Genomic DNA, 19,890 nt, shown 5'->3' with positions numbered 1-19,890 from the left:
ATAAATTATTTGAGCTATATGATATTTGAGACGACAATCTGAAAAGTAAACTCAAAACAATTTTTTTTTTGGCGCTAATGGCCACCCATAGGTGTTATAGTTCAGCACAGGATCGAAATTATTTTATATGATATAAAATGAAAACTGTTTCAAACGAACTTATTAATACCTCCAGCAACACACTCGCGTTTATACTACAGAAGATAATGCCTGCGTGATTTATGTCAACTACATTGTAAGTCATAATTATTTCTTGTTATACAATTTATAGTGTTAGGTCTTTGTAACTATGCACGCTAACCTAGGCTTCACTTTTAATATCGTCTGGTGTGTCTGCCAGTTCCGCGATATTAGGATGTTGTTAATTAACAACATCAGGATACAAGAAGTCGAATTTAGGCCTAGGCTAGTTCTGGTTTAATGGGCACAGGAACGCACAGTTATGGGGCTTATCCGTTTATATTGGTCTACTTTAAGAAGAATTAATTATGCAAACCACACCACATTAGAATTCAATCTGAATTCAACCTGAAAGAATGTAGCCACATTCTTTTACAAGGCTTGGAATGGCTTACTTCCTGCAGCCTTTCATGACTTATTTACTATTAACAGCGCCATACATAGTCACCGCACTAGAAGTGCCGGTCAAGCACACCACAACTTACGTAATACAACATTTGGTACGTTAAGTTTAAAGAATCGTGCTATGAGGACATGGAATGATCTAACTGCTACTATAAAATCTAAACCATCTAAAGAAACATTTAGAAAAGCACTAAAAAAAGAAGTAATTTCTCAGTATTGATACATCGTTTATATTGTATGTTATTAATTATTCTTTATTAAGACACTAGTTATATTTTCATTTATGTATATATGCTTTTTTTTGTTTTTTGTTTTCCCTTTCTTTCTTTCTTGGGAGTCCCTTACCTTGTTAAGCCTGAATTGGCTTTTTAGAGGACTTCCCTCCACATGTATATATCCAGTGGAAAATCAAATAAATCAAATCAAATCAAATCAAACCTCAAGACCTGGGCCCCAGATATTCAATTCTGCATTGTGAATGCCTGCAAGTAAAGCTAGTAGTAGTAGGAGTCGACGACAGGTCTTTTTAATTAGTTCAGTTGTACACAAGTACAACATTATTAGGCCACAACCCTGCCAAAAGTTTGGGCATTTGGCCTAGACCTATCGATCACCCCCTCCCCCTTCTCTTCAATTTATCATTACAATATTTACAGGGCCACAGGATATATGGTTGCTAATGTAATGGTAAACAATTGGAACGGATATTTCTGCTTCTTTGCCAAAAGTTGATCGATTTTGGCTTGGAGACACCACACTGCAATTTTGAGATCAGTGCACAAGGAACACCGACCCACTAAAAAGCTTTGGGACCCAAACAGTGGGTTGTGACCCATAGTTTTTGAATCTTTGTACTAGGCTATGTCATACTGTAGCATGGTGGGCTCATAATTGACGCACTTAAGGATTGGATTGACGATGTCGGTCAACATAAAATCAAAATCACTCAACTGCATGCACTTTTCATATGTGTAGTTCCTTAGAAATATAATGATCTCAAAATATTTATTGTTCTGTGCTTACGCAACGTACAATTGAGAAGAGTTTGACCACAAAATGTCTGCTGTGTCAAGTTCTTTCATACCCCTAAATTGACACATGCGTCGATAAGCTAACTGTATTGTAGGCCTAAGTATACATCCATTGACTTTGGATGCCGTTTGCTATGCTCTGAACCTCTAAGCTTAGACAGGTCAGGTCCCAGAGAGTAGTGGTATCATTTTGAAGTAATTTTGGTTATTTTTATGGAGTAAGATTTCCAAATGTCCAAAAAATGTGTAAAACTGGGGGGAGGGTGTTAAAAGCTTAAAAAATACCACAATTTGGTCAGCAAATAGCTGAAATGGATTCAAACTCATGAAATATGTAATTCTGCTTGACTGCAAAAAGTTTAGGTGGGCTTCTGTATCGTTGCTAGTAATAATTGAAGGTGCGTCAATTACGGGGGTGCGTCAATTACGAAGCCTTTACTATACATTTGTATCCCTTAATTTGAATTAAATGTGGTTATACCAAGTAAGGTCACACCTTCCCACAATGCTCTTTTAGTTCTTTCAAAGTAGTTTGTTCCATCTTGCTTGTCAACAAATGGAATAATGGATCATCCCATCACTATTCATCCGGCTCCTGGGTGAATAAGGAAAAACAAGGTGTTTACTTGTAATGATTATTTTGCTATTATTAGGTGGGATTCGTCATTAGACTGTTGAATCTTTGTTGCACTGCGTTATCAAAAGTGGAAAAACTGGAATTTTGAACAATACGCTTCAAAGCAATTTTTCCAATATGTACTTCGATTGGGTAAGTATTAAACTACCAGTTAAATATGGATTGATAAATCCCTCTTCACCTGGCTGCTAGGTTAATTGCCACAAAGTTCTAAATAATGTAATTTCTACTTCAGTTTGTTTCCCACAGGGTGCATCAATGCATTATTTAGTTTTACCGTAACTATTTAGCTCATTGAGTAAACAGTACAATGAAGAGGAGAGAAAATCCATCAAGGCTGGTGGCAATTGACTTGATACTTCGAACATTCATGAATACTTCTGGATTTAATGAAATGGAGCCAAAGAATTGGAATGCAATTTCCAGGTATTGTAGAAGAGATTTTTCTATTTGTAATTGCATATTTTAACATCAAGGTATAGTGTGTAGATGTCAAACCATGTGAAACACTTCAATGTCAAACATAGGCTACCTCTATGGTTGAGCATCTCAAATTGAAATTACTGACAGGCGATCAAATTAGGGTAGGATTTGCAGATTTTTTTTCATTTAGCAAAATAGTTCAGTAGAATCCTATATATCTCAGCATAGTACACATTGGTGAAAGTTAATTCTTGCATAAATGCATATATTTCAAAATTCATATTCATAGACTAGTTTTCTTAATTTTAAGATGTCCTTTTATTAACCTGTGTGGTGAAATTAGAAAAGGTTAGAAAAGTTTATTTATGTAACCAGGGCCTCGGGTTAGATTAGCTTGTTAGCTAACTGAGTCTTTTAACCCTGTATGGAAAAAAGAAAAAAAATGTATAATAAATAATAATGCATTTTTCATTGAACAAAATTGCAGCGGAATTCCCAGTATCTCAAAATACGTAGTATACACTTAAGTACAGTTCTTACATACATATGCACAGAAGGTCTTAAATACAAAGCTGTGTGTTCCATTAAAAGTAAGTGGTTTGTGACAAAAAATGAAAATAGAGGAGAAATGCTCCTTTCCTTTGTGGTAAACTTTCAGCAGCATTTATTTTATCATATGTACAGTAAATTTTTGTAAATATTAGTATTGGCTTCAAAGTTGAGTATTGCTAAAGAAAATGTGCTAAGGTTTCAAAATTACATTCTTGGAACATGTACTCCTCCAGAATATCCTCAGCTATAAAGATTTCTTTTATTTGAAGACTATTGAAATACATTTCTTAGAAAGGCAAAATACCCTCGGGGTGTTGTTAAAACATTTGCTGAAGTTTGAACGTGAGTGGCCATAACCTAAACATTCTAGCATATTTCTAGTCCATAACTGAGCACCTTGTGTGTTTCCTCTGTCTTGTTTTAGACTCATCCCTGGATCTACTCCCCAAGAATGTATGAGAAGGTTTGAAGACTTGAAACATAACACAAAGAGTTTCCCAACCAAAGGGAACCCTTCGTCACTTTCAGCAGAAGGAAGGTCAGCCCTAACAACCACCTCAGGTAGTGGGTCTAACCAACTTCAACCAGGGTCAGCAGAGAGTGGTGACCAGAGTATTTCTAAGGAAATAGCTGAATCTTCTGTGTCATCAGGTCTGTATGAAATACCTCAGATAGTTTACTAAACGGCAGTTATTGAGGAAACAATTTTCAGTAAAGATCATCCAAAATTAGGGATATCATTTTCACTTTAATATAACTGGAAATCATCATGTTGTACATCTCAACCAAAAAATTGAAACTCAAAACCATATATTGTCAGTTAGCGTATCGAGTTTTGTTTACATTCAGATGCAAAACTGGCCAAATTTAATTGTTTTACTTTGATATAAATATGCACATTTTAACATACTTGTGTCGTAATGAAAATTCCATCATTTGATAACAACTTGTCATTTCTTTATTGAAACAGAGGACAGTGTCAATCCGGTGCAAGTGAGTTTTTCTCTCCATTTTTGTGCCAAAAGAAATTTACTCTGTCATCTTTGAAACATGCTTCTTTCTTCATCTCATATTATTACCAGTTAGTTTACAATTTCCAGTTTGATCCAAAAGAGGACATAAGACACAAAACTAACTAACTTGCTGAGCAAACATTACATTTCTGTACCAGTTTGATTTTAAGAAAATATCCTTAACCTGTTGCAGGCTTAAAGTCGCATTAATCAGAGTGGCTGGACTGCCTAGTTCACCATACATATCATCTTGTCAGGTTGATTTTCAGAAGCAACAGAAAACTATAAAATAGAAATTCATAAGAATTTTCATGGCCCCAAGAAGTTTGGGTACATCTCAGATTCGTGCTGGATGATTTCCTTGTGTTCTCAGTTGTTTTTAATTAAGTGAACAATTTTCGCAAGCAGACTTGTAAGAATTTATAAAAGAATTGATTCACAATAGCTTTTGGGTCATGATTTGTTTGTAAACGTTTATCATATCGAATACCGTAGTTGAGTATATTGAAATTCCAAAAGGATATGGAAACATCACCTGCATTTTATTTATTTATCATTTTGTCCATGGGCTGTCATATATATTCATGCTAAATAGTCATAGACTCTTCTTGTAGAAATTGGGATCTACTGCGATAAGGTTTGTGTTTGTCTCTTTACACGCAGGATAAGAAAGCAACTACTAGTGCAAAAAGCGCTCATCAGTTTGGGAAAAGGTATGTGAAAGCAAAGAACCATCTTACTACAATATGATTCAAAGGGTATAATTGCTGTAAACAAACCGCTTATTTTGTAAATATGTGTAAAAGTAAGTTGGCCTGACGTTTCGATCCTAGCAGAGTTAATTTAGCCTTTGAAGTAGATCCTGCTAGGATCGAAACGTCAGGCCAACTTACTTTTACACATTCTCCTACACGGGCTCTCTAGTAGATAAGCAGTTTGCTAACAGTTTTATTTTATTTTGTAACATTTTAGTCATGTTTTATTTTTGATATTCAGAATTGTCCCTAAAATAAGATTTTCAAATTCGAAATGAAGGACCGTGAAATAAGTTAATTGATTACAGATGTGTGTAAATTGTCGTGCAAGTTGGAAATTATAAGGACTATCCCCTTTAGTTTGTGCTAAACCTTCCGTGTACATAGTTTTCTCTTCGAGATGAAAAATGTTGCACCTTTCAGTTTTGGTTGATAAGTTATTTGCGATGCTCTTTTAAGATGAGGATGCTTTTCCGATAAAGGTTATTTAACGGAATCTATGAAACCCATTTCAAACTCCAGAATGGCTACCTTTCTAGTCAGAAACTTGCAGATGAAGGAGGTTAAAATGTTTGTGTTTTGTTCTATATTGATGAATTGCAAAAGTATTAAACCTTACTGTATGAAGGTGTGCTACTAACATATGTACTGAATGCATGGGTAACTTTAATGGGAAATAGCTTAGAAAATAAGTTTTTCGTATTTTTATTTCATTCCATTCCAATTGACTTTTCATGGAAATATGTGTTGGATAATAGTAGTTAACAAAGAAAAATTGCAAAATATTTTACAATTTCCAATAATTTTTAAGTAGTGTCCTCTATTGAACTGAAAATTTAAATTTTTCGTTCCAGCCCAAATATGGTCATACACGTCTGCGATGAAGCTAAAAATGGTAAGTTGATCTCCAAATCCACTGCATCTATTGGTCAAAACCATCTTCTCATTATCGTTATGTACGGCCAAGATATGAGCTTTTCAAAATTTGGTAATATTTTGTGAATGCATGAACACCCTATCATAATGGCGTCACAGACCACCAATTGTGTTCCACTTTCTGAAGTTAGGAAGTGAAAATAGGTCAAACTCAATCAGTTACATCTCCAGTTAGCAACAAGATATTGAAACACATATATTGCTAAACTGAAAGTGTGGAATATTTTTCCCTTTGAGGTAATTGTTTCTTTTATCTTTCCACTGGAATATCTCTTTAAATGAACTTTTACTCTGTACTACATATTTATTGTCATATCCACATTGCCTGTAATATGTTAATGTTGCAAACAGTCCTCTCCTATCTTCTGATTTAATGTTTCTGCCAAAAGTGCTTCTGCCAAAAGAAGGCAATCCGACATATATCACGTGCTGCACCTCGTGATCACACCAGCCCTATATTTAAGAATCTTGATTTATTAAAAGTCAATGACATAATTCGTGTAAATATTGCCACCTTCACTTATAAGGCGTGGAATCGACTACTGCCTAATGCTTTTCAGAATTACCTTATTAGTAATACAAGATACGCCGATAATGCACACAACGAATACTTCAATAGGAATGTTAAGCTTAAGAAATCGTGCCATAAGAACTTGGAATTCTATAACAGAAATGAACAAATATAAAGTATCAAAAAGATCATTTAGAAAATATTTCATGAAAGAAATCATTGCATCTTATTAATTCAAATATCATACTACTATTGATTTTTTTGTGAACTGTAATATTTTCATTTCCTTTTCTTATTCTTTTCGTTTTTCAGGGAGTCTTCTACTTTGTTTAGCCAATATAGGTTTTTTAGAAGACTTCCTTTCACAATGTATATATTCACGTGAGAAAGCAAATAAATCAAATCAAATCAAATGTTTTGTTTTTTCTTCTCCTTTACAGTGAAAAAGGACTTTAAATGTCCAAGGGATCTGCTGGTGGTGGAAATGAAATATTTTGCCGAGTACTTGTCTAACGACGCTCAGCATTGGGAAGACGTGGATATCTCTGTCCACTGCGATGTACAGATTTTTGATTGGTTGATGAGTTACGTCAAGAGAGATCTACCAGAATTCAAGAATAACACCGTGCCATCCCTAGGTAAAAGAAATTTCTACCTTCCCTAGTTTAATGGTAATATCTTTGAAGCTTTGAGAAGCCCTCTTTTCTTATTTGGACTAATACAAACTCAGGGGAAAATCTTTAAAGGATTTTTGCTGGTTGTCCCTCAACTCTTTGATGGGCAGCTGTTTTAAATTTTGAGACTTTTTTTCAGAATATGTACATGCTGATTATAACCTTAAAGATATTTTTGAAGTTCAAGTTACACAACCAACTTTGCAAAAATAATTTCTTTTCTTTTCTCTTTACAGAAGCTGGCAATGTTGTATCCATATTGATTTCATCTGACTTTTTGAAAATGGATGGATTGGTACGTTATCAAAAATAGGGTAGAATTTAAGCATTCTTCAAATTCTTGTGGGTATTGACTGCTGTAATATGTTTTTTTGTATTTACCTACTTGATCATTACACTTTGAATTTTTGTTATTGGATACATGATGAATTATTCCCTGAATATTGGAGGATGTATTTCCGTGGCTGATTTTCCTATCTGGAGCTTATAGATATTGCTTGATATGCTTTTAAAGTAGCATTCATGGTATTGAAAATGACATGAGCAACTTGCTCCCTTTTAAAATGCAGTGATTACCCTACCAATCTTGTCACTTTCACAGGTAGAGGACTGCATCCAGTTTTGCCATGAGCACATGTCACATATAATAGCTACTCCATGTAACATGAATTGCATCAATGATAGACTATGCACAAGGTAGGTTGTCAAACATGTCCCTGAGCTAACAGTTACATGACGAGAATGAGTCCATTAACCATAGGTTGCATTTTTCACCTCTCTTGACCTCAACTTACTGAAACTTTATCTCTCCTACAAACAGACTGGTGAGTTTGGAAGAGTTGATTTGTTCACACCTTGCCATGTCTGCCTTGATCTGATAGTGATTTGGCTACTAGCTGTGTGATAGTTGCATAATAGACGAATAGGCAGCTAAACTAAGGTGCGAAAAGATGGGACTGATCACTCAGCTAACCAACTGGAAAAACCTGCCGTTCAGTACAAATGGCGGGTGTTTGGATGCAACCTATAGCTAATGGACACTTTCGTGGCATGATTTGTGAAAAGGCATATGTCTTGTACACCCTTTGCTATTGGTGCATGAAACCTTTATTCAAAGTCTCCTACTTACATTGTTTCAGCATAGTTACACTATTTGTCATGTGTATTCACATGCAGTTTACACATTATGTAATATTATGTAACATTCTCATCACACCATGTAGTTGTGTAGTATTTTATATAGTGTAGAGTGCTAACGTTAGTGGTAACAGTTTCCCACTTTCCTGTACTGTGCTAACTTTAAATACTGGCTGTGGTTATGGATAAATTTCTGATGCTTTCTGCTCACCAAGTCATTATTTGTAGACATGATAGTAAAAAAACCAGAGGTGCTCAAGTCTGTAGAGTTTGTACACATGTTTTCTGTTTTTCTCTCAGGCCTGTGTCTTCTCGGTGTATAAAAATAATAAGTTGCTGTATTGTATTTACAAAAATTACAGTTTCAATGGGAAATTCTCATATTTGTAGTTGTTGATTAATCATTTCTAAACAACAATGTCTTCCTTTTCTCAGAATTGCTGCCCTTTTTACTGATTGCGAAGTGGAAAACATTAAAGATAAAAAGGATAAATTCAAAAGGTCAGTGTGTAAAGTATGTGTATTGTGTATAAAAGTGTTAAAAGGTTTTACTGAACATATATTAAAACATCCACCAGATATTGTGTATTTCTGGCAAACTAAGGATGGCGAGCTAGTGGTGTGTTTCCCCCCCCCCCTTTTTTAATATGTATAGATGAAGTGGGTAACCTGTCATAGAATCTAATTCTTCAATATCTGTCTGATTATTAGAAAGTTGGACCGAAGAGCCCATTGTGAATTGAGAAATCACACTAATTTGCTCCTATTCTTTGATTGATCTAACCGATTTTTGTTACAATGTTTGTTTATTCAATGTTCTGTTGTAGCAAGCTGTTCATGAAGAAGATTGAAAGTCTACTGGGCGCCGGTGGAACAGGTTCAACACTATTCAGGTAACGTCTAGTATCTTTCACTTACTTATTGATCGATTTTCAAACATTGTTATGGCAAATAAATAATTCCATTTCTCATTTTCATTACAAACTCTAACAGGCTGCACTATTACATGACTGATTTTTTTATGTTTTCAGTGTAAATAGTCTACAAGAATTTCTCATGTGTAAATTTGCAATTATCATATATACTTAGTCTAAGTAATAAATTTCTGATAATACTTGCAGCTTCTGCCATAATCTTGAAGGTAGGTAGGTGAAAACTAGCTCATGATGGACAAGGAGAATCTGGTCACGTTCAGTCGGGGCACTAATGCATCTGGTTTTAACTTTACCACAACATTTGTTTTTTTGGTACTCTGTTAGTTACTTACTTTTCTATAACTCTGTCCAAAGATGTTTTAAGTATAAAAGTTACCCTTCATTCCCTTTCATCTGCAGGTGTCAACATTGCAAGCTTATATTGACTAAAGATACAATGAAGACTGTACAGTGTTTAGCAAACAGGTAAGCCTTCCCATCCTGTCATATTTGTATCTCCATTCATGCCTAGAACATGCTCAAATATGTTTGTGATGATCTGTTGTGAGTAAAAATAAAATGTTAACAGTTGCTTGCTATTTTCTTTTTCCCCTCTCAATTTCCAGGGTTAGCATCAGCAAAACTGGGAGCAAAGTTTATTACCATGGAAGGTAAGGTTTCATATGAATAATTATAAACTAGGGCTATCCTCAAAAGCCAAGGGTTAAAGGTCATATTTGCACAGACTATTCCCTACAACCTCCCAGTACCCATTAACTCGCCCACCCAACACCATTACTGAAAAATTCCGGGGTTTTTTATAACGTACATGCAAACTTTTTCATGACATTATTTCACTTGGCATACACTTAACAGGTTGTTGCTTTAACATTATCACAAAATGTTGTTTGCTGTAATGTTATTTGCATATCTTTCTCCACTGATATTATTGACAATTATATGTCAGTATGTTTAACTGGCCATGTATTGTTGAATATAAACATTTCCTTTGTAACATTGCTAATAATTTAAGTTATGGAAAAATATCCCATTTATGACTTCAAAGCCGGAGACATGCAAAAATTATTTCCAATTCTTAATTTCTTCGTTATTTCTTTGTCTTTAGTACCATTTCCATCCCTATAGATGATTTTTTTCTCTGTTGACTATAGTGCCAAGCCTACAGAAGTCAAAAACATTATTGCATGATGCAGTTCAAACAGATTCCAAAGTTAACCTTTACCAATTCTTAATCTCGATCCATATTAAATGTTCTTGTCTTATCCCATGTCAGAGAAACAGGGTGGGATGTAAATGACCATCTTCTAAGATTGAAGAAGGAACTAAAGTCTTGGGGGAACGTATATTGGAGGCTGTGGGGATCAGTCAACCTTCTGGATTGTGCACAGTGCAAACAGGTCAGTACTAAGTCTAATACATGGTATGATAACTAAGCCTGTTAGGCCTTAAGAGTAGGCTACCCACAACATAACCATGTTAAATGTCATGTTACCTGCAACTCTAGATTTTACCAAATTTACTCAAATATTGTAAAAGATACTCTCAAGAGAAGTTCTGTCACCACAGCCAATTTAAATCCAGTTATCTGCAAAGTGTTTGCTGTTTAATATTAACCTTTATATCTTTCCACCATCCCTTAACCCCTAGGGATACCTACCACCCTCTCCACCCCACACTATCTCTTCCCATCTTTTTACACTACTTGCTTGTATTATTGGTATACACCATCACCCCCAAAAATCGGTTGTGTTTGGTATTAAATACTGCACATCACATGCAAAATTGGGTTAAATAATTTTCACGTAAACTTATATTTTAGAGATTTCCCTGCTCTGAGTTCCTGAACTGCTCCTACCATCCTGAAAAAGCAAACTTCATGTATCCTGGATTAAAGTCATCACCAGTGGGAACGTACAGCTGCTGCGACAAGAAAATTGTGAGATTTGATTATCTCTCTGACAATTCTGTAAGTTGGTTCTTAACCTCTGTAGCCAAAAGGGTCATTTGTATATTCAAAGTTCAAGCCCAGCCTCTGATGGATAAGGCTTTGATGGTTTTATAACCCTCTGTAGCCAAGTATGCCATTCAGCTACACAAACGTTTAGGCAATTGTAGCAGTGCTCTTCAGATCAACTCTCCCAACCTTTAAATGAATTTTCAAGGTTTAAATTAGTTTTTCACTATCAAAAGAGGCACATCATTTTTTAGCATTTTCGTGAAATTTGCAATCAACTGTCCCATGCCATGAAAGAATATTGTAGCAAGATGTGAGTGTATTTTAGTACAAAACACATCATTTTGAACACTGAAACTTAAAGCTTCCCTTACCTGGAAATGTTTCGTTGATGTTTTGTTTTTATCTTCCAGGGATGTCAGGTGACTGAGCATGTGATTAGTGCTCATAAAGAGGACCAATCAGAGGGTCCCACTGAGGAGGGTGCCATCTATGAAATACTTCAAAGAAAGAAGAATATCATATGCACTGCCGCTAACGCTCAAGACTTTACCCGGTAATTTTTATTTCTTGTTCATAGCATTTTCATCATTGCAGATATTTAAATAATAAATTTGATACGTAATAGCAACTTTATGTATGATATGTTTGTAAGGTTTAATCTACAGTTTTTATTTCTCGGTCACAGCATTTTCATCATCGCAGATATTTAAAAAAACCAAATTTTTATACGTAATAGCAACTTGATGTATGATATGTTTGTTAGTTTTAATCTACAGCTTAAGTTTGTTGTGTAATATTTTGTGTCAGATTTCAGTGTAGCAAATTAGATTTCTCCTTGACTTACAAAGTAAATCAATGTAGTAGTACTGAAGGCTGTTCAGCTTTGGTGAAAGTTTCAAATTTTCCAAACAGAAATGATGAAAACTTGTCATGTTTGGTATGACTCTAAGTTTAATGGGGGAGGGTAGGGCAATGTAGAGGTGAAGTGAGTGAAAAGGAGAAGGGTAGAGGGAAAGAAGAGAAGAATAGGAGAAGAGAAGGAGAAGAAAGGGGAAGGGGGAAGGGAGGGGGGGGGTAAGGTAAGGGAGCGAGAGGGGAAAAAGACAAAATGAAGATAGAAAGGGTCTCTGAACTTTTAAGTATTGATTATAGAGCAGCAGCCCAGATTCTCTACCTCCAGATAAAGTATTCTTCGTGGATCCATTGGATATGTTGAGCAGATGTCGAGTCACCTGAATGTAAATCATGTGGGGTTTTTCTCTGCAGTTCTGGAGATGTCAACATTTTCGATGGAGAAAACTCTTTGATGGGTTGGTTTGAAGATAACCTCGTCATGAGCAACTCCAGGGGTACTAAAAGAGAGACCAATGATGGCGTTGAGGTACCTCACTTTCCTCTCTTTAGTACATCTGCCTCCCACAGTCCTACACCCCTCATCCTCCTCATGCCCCCACCTCACCCATCAGCCCTCTATTACCTCTCCTTAGCAAGTTCTTTCAAGGTTCAACAACTATCCTGAATCTTTTGTAGTTATAAATGCTTTTTCATTCTAAAAACAATGTGGTTATTTAAAATAAGTAGGTATAATATTTTCACACAGAATAGCTTTAGTGATTCAAGAACTTGCATGGAGACACATTAGGTTGGGGGTGGGTGGGTGGGAGGGAGGGAGGAGTAACAGGGGTAGGGGGGTGATTGCAATGTAACTGAAGATAGTTATTCTGAGTGAGGTTACATTAAAGAGGAATTTGTACTTCCCTCCTCCCTTGGACAAGCTGTGAAATTTGAGGGCTTGAAGTTCTGCTATATAACATGTCAATTTTTGTCATTATAGTAATGACACGTTTACAGATAATGTTAAAAAAAATTTTTTTAAAAGTACGAGAAAAAGCAAAGTTTCTATGCCCCCAGACTGTTCATTGTATAATGCATATATTATAACTTAACAGAGTGAGATGAAAGAGTTCTCGACGGACGACTGGGAGAGTTCCGATGACGAAATTGGAGATGAGGAGCATTCCCGCTCTGGTGAGTTTTACTGATCTGGTTGAAGTTTATATCTGTGCTCCATTCATAGAATACTGTATGAAAATATTGTGCAAATCAAAGATGTGGGGTGTGATCGCCAAACATCACGTAAGATCCTGCAGTGCTTCTGTAAGCTGTTGTTTAGTAGTAAGCAGAATAATTTGCATAATTTTTGTGTTCCGAAAGCATCATCAAAAACTGTTACATTCGATTGTTCATCTCTTGATCAGACTATCAAGATACAAACTTAACTTTATTCACTCATAAATAGCTAATTATTGAATAATTAATCTGCTTATTATTAGTTTAATAATAAGCAGAATAATCTGCATATTTTTGTTTGTTCCGAAAGCATCATCAAAAACTGTTACATTCGATTGTTCATCTCTTGATCAGACTATCAAGATACAAACTTAACTTTATTCACTCATAAATAGCTAATTATTGAATAATTAATCTGCTTATTATTAGTTTAATAATAAGCAGAATGATTTGCATAATTTTTGTGTTCCGAAAGCATCATCAAAAACTGTTACATTCGATTGTTCATCTCTTGATCAGACTATCAAGATACAAACTTAACTTTATTCACTCATAAATAGCTAATTATTGAATAATTTATCTGCTTATTATTAGTTTAATAATAAGCAGAATAATTTGCATAATTTTTGTTTGTTCCGAAAGCATCATCAAAAACTCTTACATTCGATTGTTCATCTCTTGATCAGACTATCAAGATACAAACTTAACTTTATTCACTCATAAATAGCTAATTATTGAATAATTAATCTGCTTATTATTAGTTTAATAATAAGCAGAATAATCTGCATATTTTTGTTTGTTCCGAAAGCATCATCAAAAACTCTTACATTCGATTGTTCATCTCTTGATCAGACTATCAAGATACAGACATAATTTTATTCACTCATAAATAGCTAATTATTGAATAATTAATCATATCTGACACATTGGTTGGCCGGTCAGGTGTTTTTAACACCCTCTTGATCAAATGCAAGCTGCAGCAAAGAATGATTAAAATAAAAAGCAATATTTGTTGATGATTTTGAAATTAATGTTGAGGAATTGAATCTAAAAATAGTTACTGTGATGGGGTTATTGCATGGAAGAATTATTCAATAATCAATGCAAGATGTTTCTTTAAGGATTTAACTAGGGTGTAATGTTCAATCCTTGCCTGCCCTGCGACAGCAAACACTATCGGTCAAGAATGTAGCAATCAATAACTACTTTTAGTTGGATTTTTTCACTTCTTTTGCAAGGTTTACCAAGATTGGCATGCAGGTTATAATCATTTCTGATCTTGTCCTTGTTTAATTTACATTTTAAAGTGTTGTAGAAATGAACAGAATTTCACTGAAGAAATAAACTGTACTGAAAGAGCAACGTTTGCATGTTCCTTGCATTTCATTTTGTTTTATTTTATTTCTTTCCTCCTTTGTCTGTTAATTTATGTTCTTCTCTTACATTAGTTAAAAGCAAGGCATCCTTCCACTCAAAGAAAAGAACACTCAAGAAATCTTCTAAGCAGGTAATTATCACTCAAAAATCAGCTTATAAGTTTGTAATCCATTGAAATTCTGGTAAAAGGTGAGAATAATATTCTTAACATTCAAGATACAATAACACACCAGTAGTAGAAGAGAAATTAGATGTTGAACCTGGTGTCAAGTGTGGAAGTGTTTAACCACTGAAAGGGAAAACAGAAGTATCTCTTGATAAATGTACCATAATTCAATGAAGAGTGCCTTGTTTACACTGTAGCATAGTTAAGGACATGAGGACCACAAGTTTGCTGATAAAGACTGTAAATTTCTTAAATATAATAACTTCCAAGACTGTCATGAAAAAGTGTTCAAAGTTTTTTATACACTTTGAAGGGATGCAGCCATTTTAGCATTATTCAGCAATTTTGGAGTCATCATGTTGTGAGTCCCATTATGCTCAACCAGGTGCTTCAAATTGCATAATTAATACCACATTCCCCAAACCTACAGCAACAGTCACTCCACTGTTTGAGGACTACTTTAAGGTCACCTGAGCATATTATGTCAGTTAAATGTACCTCTCACACATAGTCTTCATATTGCAGTCAACATACTGAATAGGCAGTGCAAAAATCTTCCAAAAAGAAATTTCCAGAGCAGAAAAATTTATTCAACAGAATAATTTTGATATTATCCCATAAAATATAACCATATATATATATATATATATATATATATATATATATATATATATATATATATATATATATATATATATATATATATATATATATATAGATATAGATATAGATGTTTCATTTTATTTTTTATTTTTATTTTTTTATTTTAGTCCTCAAGTGCCTCATCATCTCACACCAGTGGATCTAAGAGGTGAGATTTTATGAGGTTGTTAATTTCTGGAATGAATCGACTTAGTTCAATCGATTTTGCTGCGGCCTTAACTGAAAGGCTACATATATACGTATCATGATTATCATGGGGTCAGATATTGGTATGTCTTAAATGTCTTAAATATCTTAAATGGTATTGGGTAGTTTCAGTTTCAGTTCATTTTGGAGGATAAAGGGAGGTAGGGGGGGGAGGCAAGATTACATCATTATAGCTATGATGATAGTAGACTCCATAGTGGGGAATTTATCAAGTCACAACCTCTAAAATGTCTACGGCAGAAGGAAAGAGAAAAGTTGTGAATAAAACCCAAAAATTAACTTTCTACGCTCAAAAGTGTTTTTCATTTTGTAAAATTGGCGACTGCAGTTATGACTATTTACATTTCTGACAGTTCTCCTTTCTTGCATACATTTTACTTGCAGTTCTAGTCAGAAGTGGGATGCACACAGATCGTTGAGGTGGAACCAGGACACACAAAGGGAGCAAGGTTGGTGGAGGGAAATTAATGGGCAGGGTCACAGGGTAGGAGTAGTGGGAGAGTGGGCCTCAAAATGTAACCATACAAAATGTTTTCATTCTAAAAGATTCCAAATTTCAATTTCAATTTCAATTACATTTTTGTTGCCTCTTGCAATCAGAATTCTAGTACTTGTAGATTGAGGTTCATTTCTGTCGTTTTTATTTCACATTCCCTTTTAATTGAATTATTCTGCAAATGGTTTGCTGGAAAGATGGTAGGGTTGAGACATTTCAAATTGCTTAGCTGCTCTGCTTATTTTGAACTACAATAAATATGGGGTGGTCGAAAAATTAAAATGATATTTAAATGTTTTTGATGCAAATTTGAGTGAGGAGCTGAAGGATGCTAATGATGCTGTTGCAGTTTTCCTTTTTTTCCCGTTTTTATTCATTCTTCAAATGACTTGATACTGTTCATTAGCGTACAATGATCAAAAGTGCCTTCGATACAAACTTTGTCAGTGAGTCCAATAGCTTGTTTTCTCATTTTTATTAGACACAACTGAGGTGAAGATAGTGAAGGAGAAATTTTCTAACTGCTTTTGAGAGCTTCTAAGAACATGGAGTAGTGTAAAAATGATCCTTAGTTTTGATGGGGAGGCGGTAGGGAGGATGGGGTGAAATGTAGTTGGTTTTTTTTTGGGTTATTTCATCCTGTGTAGTACCACAAGCATAGGCGTAGAGCCCAATTTGGTTTTGGGGGGCTGTTACGACTTGCCCGAAAAATATAACCAAAATTTTTGGGGCGCTCCGTGCGCTTTCAACATCTTATTGTGCATATAATATACGCATGCATCGGTTATTACATCGCATGCATCGATTATTACATCGCATGCCAATTACATACAATCATTTGCCGTGTTGCTACCATTCCATATTTTTTATCATATTTGGGGAAGTCGTTACAATAATATTGATAAAAATAATATAAGTTTAGCCATTGAAAAACACATTGCAATTTATTTTTCTTTCAGTAGGTGCCCAAAAAATCTCAGCATATTGCCCAAATTTTCACAAAAATATTTGGTTGGGGGGCTGGAGCCTCCCTCCTCCTGTGCCTATGACCACAAGTAATAAAGGCATATGGCATAGCTGAATACTAAAGGAAATGACATTCAAACAGAATTTCCTTCAATTGTTCACCCTAACAGATCGGCATAGGCTTGATGACTTGACCCAGCATCTCATTAAACAGAGGCAAGATATGTACTCAGAGACTCAGGAGAAGAACAGAAGAAAAGAGGTAATTATTGAAAACAAGACTTTATAGAGGACTGGAATGGGGAAGTTTGGGAAAGCTATAAGTTTAAGATTTTTTTTGGCTATTAAATTTTTAGTCATTATGAAATGTAAGAATGAATTTGAAGATGACTACATTAAGATGACAAGAACATTGGAGTTCATTTGAATTTTTCAATTTTGTTCTTGTGCAACTACTTGCACTAACATCTGTGATTACAAACTAACCTCATGAATCCTTTCTCTATGTTAAATACTTTCATTTCTAATATTTTTTGGGCAGTATCCTGGTGGATTGTTCAACCGTTTAGAAGTACAGTTCAAGTCTAGTCTCAACATTAGCAGACCTAATCCAATCCCAGTTCCGGTCAGGTAAGTTTGTATTTGACAATAGATTTTAAATCAATATTTTGGTGGCTGAGAATAAGAGGCTTATCTCTATATAGAGAATAATATTCCTACACTGTTAGTTGCACACCCCCATCCCTGCATTTTTTCCAGAGAAATGGTTGGTTGAAAGTATAAACCTCTCTTGACTGGTTAAATGCATTGAAGACTCGCCCCCAAACCGTGTGCGGCCATCTGAAAAAGTTAACTTTCTGTTGCTTGCAAGTGACATTTTGTACATGTCGCTACAAAATGCAGACAGTAATGAATCGTGATACATTAATTGTTATCTTTAGCTGGACCTGAGATGTCCATCGCTGTAGTGTTTGAGCACTGTGCTGTGGGTATTGACCGCAGCTATATGTACTGACTATACACTAGTGTCTAATTACCGAAGGTAGCAAGCTGTGTGTGTGTGTATTTTCTGGGATCGATGGTGGTGTCTAACTCTTCTGTTACACCTCATTCGAAACTAGGTCAGATTACCGGCATGAGACGTTTCTTTTTGCGCGAGTCTTCACACCCTTTAATATCCTTTACATCTTGTTGAATTATGCTCGGAAATGTGATCTTTAAGGAATGTTAGCTTAGCTACCAATATTTTCTGTTTAGAACATTCTTAGGTCCTTACTCTACCAGTTTGGACATACCACAAGAGTTTAAGAAAAATACTTGTTTGTCAACTGTAAAATTCATTCCTCTCCTTGAAGGTTTTTTCTCCCACATTTGTGGTCGCTTAAGCGTCATTAAAATGATTGCTGATTATTATAAAGGTGCACACTCTGAAAATAGCTAGATATAATACTGACAAGATTAAATGTGCAAAAGGTTGTCTACTTGTTGTGAATTTGACTATTTTATTGCTTCTTTCTCTTCCAGACCCAAATTGAGACTTGGCCAGGTCCGAGCAACATGATTGGTCAATTGAAACGGTTCAAGTATTTCCAAATGGTACTTGTCGCGGTTTTTGCTCCAGATCAGCACATTCCCAAGAAAATTCCATCAAACATTAGATTCCTCATTTATGGATGCCAAGATGACTTCTCAACAGCATAATCAAATTACTTTCCACCCCTCAAAGTATTTGGAATAGTTTGTGTGAAAGTTCTGAATAATTGATAACATTTCGAGTGTGTTTTAGCCTAGAAAAGTTTAATTTCCATTTGCTGTAAAGAATTTTTTTCATTCAGATTATAATGAAGTATATTTATACCATGAATTTCATTTTGCTTTTGGTCCAAATAATAAAAACAAAAGTTTTGGCAAGAACATAGATGTATCTTGGCATTGATATTATATGGACTTCATGAAGACTTCATGAACGCCTGCAATGTTGTCATAGAAACCTATTTTAAATTTTAGTCTTTACACTGACAATAGTGCATCACTAGAGAATGCTGCCAGAGGGAATTTACAAGCTAAGTTTTGTACACAATTTGAAGTTTTGTTTGTGCATATTTACCAAAGGTGACATTTACTGAAATTGTAATGAGTTGACATTGCTAGAATTTGATAGCACCTTGATTTCTATTCATTATTTTATATAGCTCCTTCCCAGAAAGACTTTGCCAAATAATACACATAGTAAAATTTACACCCTGTTTAATATATCCGACTTTGTTTTATTTGAAGGAGTAGTGTCAATTTAAAACTTAAAGGATTGCGAGTAAAAAGATACTAATTGTTTATATTAACACAGGTGTATATATAGGTGTGTATGTATGTACTTATATATATATATGTGTGTATTTGTATTCAATTGTGTATGTATGCATATGTGGGTGGTGGGGTGGGTTATACGTATTTGGTTGGTGTGGGTGGATATAAGTGTAACTGTTTTCTTGTATGATCTCTCTATTTACTTATGGGAGCGCTCTACTAGACAAGCCCTCTGGGATTTTTGGAGTGCTTCCTTTCACAATCTTCACTTGTCACTTAGTTAACTTCTCTGTACTTATATTGTGAAGAAACAAATAAATGAAATGAATTGGAGATTTTACTTTCACTTGTCTTGGCACTGTTGCACTCCCAAGAGTATATCACACCCAGGAGTACATCACCAGCAGTGTGATGAGAAGAAAGTATCTGCTGTTTGATCACCATCTCCGAATTTGTTGTCATCGAGTTCCCAATCTTATATTGTGATGATAGAAG

General features: G+C 34.9%; 1 protein-coding gene across 3 annotated transcripts; it reads left to right on the top strand.

Annotated features, from left to right (window-relative positions):
* Positions 1-87: 87 nt before the first annotated feature.
* On the top strand, positions 88-19,728 carry LOC139981175 (SANT and BTB domain regulator of class switch recombination-like). Of its 3 annotated transcripts, none has more exons than XM_071993373.1 (24): positions 88-235; positions 2,503-2,679; positions 3,653-3,879; positions 4,199-4,221; positions 4,905-4,954; positions 5,851-5,891; positions 6,884-7,081; positions 7,354-7,412; positions 7,719-7,813; positions 8,690-8,755; positions 9,082-9,147; positions 9,589-9,654; positions 9,795-9,839; positions 10,463-10,586; positions 11,009-11,155; positions 11,557-11,699; positions 12,413-12,527; positions 13,096-13,174; positions 14,665-14,723; positions 15,530-15,570; positions 16,020-16,078; positions 17,262-17,353; positions 17,633-17,721; positions 18,616-19,728. In XM_071993373.1, the coding sequence occupies exons 2-24, from the start codon at positions 2,564-2,566 to the stop codon at positions 18,650-18,652; spliced, it is 2,037 nt and encodes a 678-aa protein (XP_071849474.1). In that variant the 5' UTR covers positions 88-235; positions 2,503-2,563; the 3' UTR covers positions 18,653-19,728. The 3 variants fall into 3 exon arrangements, with proteins under 3 accessions (XP_071849474.1, XP_071849472.1, XP_071849473.1); XM_071993371.1 differs by having other exon boundaries at positions 89-235; positions 16,014-16,078; XM_071993372.1 differs by having other exon boundaries at positions 100-235; positions 2,489-2,679; positions 16,014-16,078.
* Positions 19,729-19,890: the final 162 nt, after the last annotated feature.

This window comes from Apostichopus japonicus, chromosome 15 (assembly GCF_037975245.1).
Source record: "Apostichopus japonicus isolate 1M-3 chromosome 15, ASM3797524v1, whole genome shotgun sequence".
Taxonomy (NCBI): Eukaryota; Metazoa; Echinodermata; class Holothuroidea; order Aspidochirotida; family Stichopodidae; genus Apostichopus; species Apostichopus japonicus.
The sequence above is the reverse complement of the archived record's forward strand: the minus strand, read 5'-3'. Positions and strand labels throughout refer to the sequence as shown.

Bases quoted from the DNA above. Each gene is read 5' to 3' on its own strand.
- LOC139981175 (XM_071993371.1), top strand. From the start codon at position 2,564: ATGAAGAGGAGAGAAAATCCATCAAGGCTGGTGGCAATTGACTTGATA. The intron at 3,880-4,198 runs GTCTGTATGAAA...TTATTGAAACAG, and splicing joins TGAATCTTCTGTGTCATCAG to AGGACAGTGTCAATCCGGTG. The intron at 4,222-4,904 runs GTGAGTTTTTCT...CTTTACACGCAG, and splicing joins ACAGTGTCAATCCGGTGCAA to GATAAGAAAGCAACTACTAG.